Source organism: Leishmania braziliensis, chromosome 30, assembly GCF_000002845.2.
Source record: "Leishmania braziliensis MHOM/BR/75/M2904 complete genome, chromosome 30".
Lineage (NCBI taxonomy): Eukaryota > Euglenozoa > Kinetoplastea > Trypanosomatida > Trypanosomatidae > Leishmania > Leishmania braziliensis.
In genome coordinates, this window is record NC_009322.2 from 1,321,847 (window position 1) to 1,327,198 (window position 5,352).

Sequence of the window (5,352 nt, forward strand, 5' to 3'; positions counted from 1 at the left end):
GTACCCTAACCCTAACCCTAACCCTAACCCTAACCCTAACCCTAACCCTAACCCTAACCCTTTCCCTAACCCTAACCCTAACCCTAACCCTAACCCTAACCCTAACCCTAACCCTAACCCTAACCCTAACCCTAACCCTAACCCTAACCCTAACCCTAACCCTAACCCTAACCCTAACCCTAACCCTAACCCTAACCCTAACCCTAACCCTAACCCTAACCCTAACCCTAACCCTAACCCTAACCCTAACCCTAACCCTAACCCTAACCCTAACCCTAACCCTAACCCTAACCCTAACCCTAACCCTAACCCTAACCCTAACCCTAATGCCACCGTCCTGTGTGATAGGGTGCTCGCGAAGATATGATTTCTTGAAGACAAGTAAAGGGCGAGAAGGGAGAAAGATTTGTGGAAGGCAGATGGGTATGGAGAGAGTCTTCGAGACCCCATTGGGAAGCGGCAAGGCAGGCACGCAACCACGACCGCGGCGCCGCGTCATGATTATGCCGCCGGCCTCCTCTACCGCGTTCAGTCGCGTGAGGAGCACATCAAGTCGTCTTGGACTTCTTTCGTGTGCTTTTTCTTATGGCTTGGCACCGGTACCGGGGAAGCCTCCCCCCATAGCACGCGGTTAGCCATCCATAACTTGTGGGCGATGTCGTCGCACCGTCCTCCGGAGAGTCGGCCGTCAGGTTCCGGCTCCCCTTGGATGTTTCTGGTGACGATCATATCTCGCCGCCCTCCTCGCGGCGCCGCTCTTCGCATAGCGGGCACCACATGTGCCGGAGGAACGGCACGCCAAACGGTTCAACCCGGTGAACCTCCAGCGACCCTGTCGCGTCCACCCCGAAGTGTCGCGAGTAGGCGTCCGCCGGATTCCGCGCACCCTCGACGTAGAAAAACACTACGTCGATCCCTCTGTTGTACCAGAGGTCGTAGGTGTACTCGAAAAGTTTGTTCAAGGCGTAGCCTCTGCCAATGCCGCCGAAACCGTTCAGGTGTTTCTGCGCAATGACAATCGCACGGTGGTCCGTGGCAAGCGCGATTCGCGCTCCGTTGGGCACCCTGTGGTGCTCCACCAGGTGTCGCAGCATTAGTTGTGCCGCGCGTGGTTCCGCGTGTGCCGAGTACCGCGCCTGGAAGCGGTCCGCCTGCAGGTCTGGGTCCTCGAACCGGCCTCCCGACCGGACGCGGCGACGCAGCTGGTACTGGCGCAGTTTTTCGAGGACGCGTTCCGCCTCACCGTCGTCGCCGCCAAGTTGCCGTTCCAGGTCCTCGGTCCAGCGCTGCCGGTAGGTCCACATTTCTGTGGCGCCCGCGTCGCGGAGGTGAAGCACAGCACCCCAGCCCTCCAGCGACGCGTCGGTGAAGGCCACCGCGTCATAGGTCGCCTCATCCGTCGTTGGGTGTCTCTCGTCCGAGATTTTCCACCACGGATTCTGCACCAATGCGCCGCCGATCTCCTGCAGCGACCGCGCCACGGAGGAGTCGATGTACGGCACCGCGTCATCCCAGTCGTACCCGCGGAACGTCAGCCGGTATATGCCTCGGTAGGCTCTCAGCAGCTTGAATGCCCGTGCGGGGTTCATTTGCGTGGTGTGGAGCGCGAAGAAGATCAGCGAGATCAGCGAGGCCAGACTGCGTATGGTGTGGCTGGTCTTTTGGAGCGCAAGCTTCAGCTTCGCCACCGTCTTCACCGAGTTGCGGATCAGCCGCTCACGGCCATTCCATGTGTATTCTTCACCGAGAAAAACGGTGTTGGCACTCGCCAGCTGCAGGATTTTCTCGTCCGACATCGCCTCCAGCTCGTCCCGGTTGGGTGACGTCATCAGGTTCGCCGCCTTGATGCGTGCGACGACCGTGCGCACCGCGAGCACAAACTCACGCTCCTGACCTTCGCGTGCGGCCACGAGAATGTTGTCGATGAGCGTGGTGATGGTGACGGGCGTGTCGATGTCCACAATCGTCCACGTCACCGCCTGGCCGACGGCAACGCTCCATCGCGCGCCGGTCGGGAGAGTACGAAGGCGGTAGTATCGCCCGTCATGCCTGGCTCGAAAAACGAACTTGTTACGGAGTGTCGCCGCGATCGGGATAGCGTCGTAATAAGCTTCGAAGTCGATCTGTAGCATGTAACGGGCGTATCGCAGCCGCTGTCGTCTTCCGAGGCGCGTGTCGTAGTGGACGCGCGGGACGTGATGTTTGGGGATCACGCGGTTCAGCAGGGGCTCCGTGATGAGGCGTCGTCGTCCTTTCAGCTCCGGCACCGTGAAGACGTTCACGCCGTGCATGCCCTCTGGCAATTGCACCTGGGCGCCGATGTCGCTGATCGGGCACGGTTCGAACTTGCCCATCTCGACCGCCTGTTGGATTTCCGCAGCCGTGAGCGCACACTTTTTGATGGTTCGTGAGGTCCTCAACCCATCGTAGAAGGAGGGATCCAGAAAGCACTGGATTCGCTGGAGAAACCGCTTCGTTGAGGCGCGTTTTGTCGGCATCGCCAGCACGGTATCCATGTCCAGTGGTGTGTTCCGTTTCAGGTGCAGCGGCCACTGCTTCACGAGTGCCGGTCGCTCCGTCAGCACTTGGATGAAACCGGACATCTGGTCCACCATGGCCGCCACCTCCTGTGGTGCGATTCCGAGATTCGCGCACGATGACTCTTGCGATCGGAAACGGAACACGGAAGCCGCAGCCTCTAGAGGGTCTGGAATAGCGCTCTTCCGGCGTTGTCCCTTGCGGTCTCGGCCTCCACCGTAGGCTGCTGGCCATACCCAAGATAGCGCAGCAGCGTGGCCTGCTTCGCGTGCCCGGAGATCATCATCAGGTCCTTCAGCGGGACACCCGCTTCCGCCATGCAACGTAGCGCGCCTTTCCGGATCGAGGGCAGCTGTGCACCTCGCATCTCTGTTCGCACCTCCTGGGCGATCAGCGCCCGCAGCTCCTCCACGTGTGGTGAGAAAAGCTCCTCGGATGGTTTTTTCTCAACCAGCATCTCCTGCAGCGTCGCTGCGAGGTCCCTCGTTAGCATCGATGGGATCGGGTATGGGCCGCGTGTTTTGGCACCCTTTCCCTTGCGGATCGTCAGCGTGACCTTCACGTATGTCGTTTTTTCGTCGCGGGCCGCATCAACTCCACTTAGTGTGAATTACTTCATACATTTTGAGAAGAGATAGAGGGACAACAGTGAAGTAAGAATCCATAAGATACACATGATTAGTAAGATACATATTTATCGACCAAGTGGAAGTGAGGAGTGGGTTTCCGAGACACACGCGCTCACTCAGGATTCCTTTTCCACGGATACACGAACACCGATTCAGCTATCGGTCAAATTTCGCACATCCAACACCACATCCCACCAACCCCCCCCCCCCTATAAGGTCAAGTGCCATTCGATTGCCTTTGTGGTTTTACACGCCGCCAATTGAACCCTAACCCTAACCCTAACCCGTGTACCCTGGCCCTCGGGAGGATTTCCCCGGTACAGTGGGAGAGGGTGTCGCAGGGCGAGGAAGCACTGGAAAGAAAATGATCTCACCGTGAGACCTCGGCACCGCGGAAGACCCAGTTGCCCCCAGCTTAGGGTGTGCTGCGGCGTAGCATCGCTCATCCAGGTGAGATCGTGGGGTTCTGGAGAAGAGGCCAAACGGACAGCCGCGAGAGAGCCAGATAGATCGAATGCAGCTGAGGTTCCCAGCGAGGTGCTCTCAAGGAATGCCCCGTGGAGAAGGGCGCCTACCACCTCACGCGTGTCTAGTGGCCTTTCGCCGTGGCAGGAAAAGCTAGGGTGCCGCATTCCGTGAGGATGCGGAACGATGTCCAGGAAAGCTGGAGTGCAGCCTCTTACGGCCAAGCAGTGAATGAGGGAGAGCACTGCAAAACGGGCTCCAGAAAACCTTCCATGGGGAGCATTTTCTGCAGCTGCCGCAGGTGCAGTGTCCCCCGGACGCGTGATGCTCCTGACGTAACAGACAGGGCATATGGTCTGTCGTTTCGTCAACACGTTCGGTGGCGCAGAGTGCCGCCACAGCACCCCCTCCCCACCCCTAAACCGTCCACAAGAGTTGGGACTTGCAGCTTCACCAAGGGATGCACCGCACCGACCGCAGAGGTCCAAGGGGATGACTGTCACGTTCGAGCCCGCGCGCAATCCAGTTGGAGGGGGGATATATCAGTGTTCCCCTGCACAATGTGATGCGCACACCACCATTGCACTTCCCAGGGGATGATGATCACACACACACACACACACACACACACACACGTGAATACATGCGTATTGGTCGGCATCGCAGCAAAGGTGGTGGGAGCGGTGCCTTGCGTGAAGCGAAGAGCCTGCCGGAGCTGCCCCAGCACGGATGGCTGCCACGACCCCCTGTGGCCTGCGAGACGCACCGTCACGGACGCTGCACACCCACTCGATAGCCTTTGAAGAGGGATTGCATCTGCTCCTTGGAGCAACGCCGGTTCTGCGGCAGTACAGGAGGGGGGGGGGGGGGTAACGCGACGCCTGCAATACCGATTCCACGCCTGCAAGACAAAGGGTTCTCGGGGGATACGAAAACGGAGCTTGGGGGCGCCTAGTCCGCCTATACAGCGCAGCAGAGGAGCGGCAAGCGTCCTGGCACCTCCTGTGACGCTTGAGGCCAGGCATAACGAGGAGGAGTAACAGCACACGTAGGGGGCCCGGTGCTTGAAAGGTGCGCTCCCCTCTCAGTCGCTCACTGCAGAAGTGAACGCAGGAGCGTGGGGGGACGCGGAGCGCATGGTACCTGAAAACGCCCGAGGGTGGCACTGCACCCGCGAACGTTGAGTGCACCTTCAGAGTGGACACGGCACGTGCCACTCGCTAGCACGGGAGGGTGGGGAGAAGAGGGAGAAACGAACAGCAAGAATAATCAATCAGGACTGGAAGAGGCGGAAGCGAGGCAGTGCAGAGGGGGCTTCCGGATCTCGCGCTTAGTCTATGCAATAGAGCGCCGCGTGTACCGGCATGGCACCGCATAGAGACATTCGATTCGAGGAAAGAACGATACTGTGCAGCTTTGCGGATCCCGCAAGCGGCAGGGTGCTCTGCAGCTGCCCCCAGTGGCTGAAGTTGGCGAGCTCCAGCGCACGGCACTTGCTGAGGGCACCGATGTTGCGTACACCACTCCCACTGGTGTAGATTCCGCACGGTCATCGCCGGTGCACCCGCTGCAAGCACGGCAAGGCTCTCCAGGCACCCGCCATCACGGATCCCCACAGACTCCAGCACGGGTCAAGTCCTCCACCCTTCACTGTTGCCCATGCAGCCCGCACAGGCGACGACCATGCGAAGGCGCCGCGCTCGGTCAGCGTGCGACGTCG

General features: G+C 59.7%; 1 protein-coding gene across 1 annotated transcript; it reads right to left on the minus strand.

The window, feature by feature from the left end:
* Nucleotides 1–725: 725 nt before the first annotated feature.
* Nucleotides 726–2,615, minus strand: LBRM_30_3780 (TATE DNA transposons; the record flags this gene model as incomplete). The annotated part of the gene is made up of 1 exon (XM_001566951.1): nt 726–2,615. One exon carries the CDS (start codon nt 2,613–2,615, stop codon nt 726–728), a length of 1,890 nt encoding a protein of 629 aa, XP_001567001.1.
* Nucleotides 2,616–5,352: the final 2,737 nt, after the last annotated feature.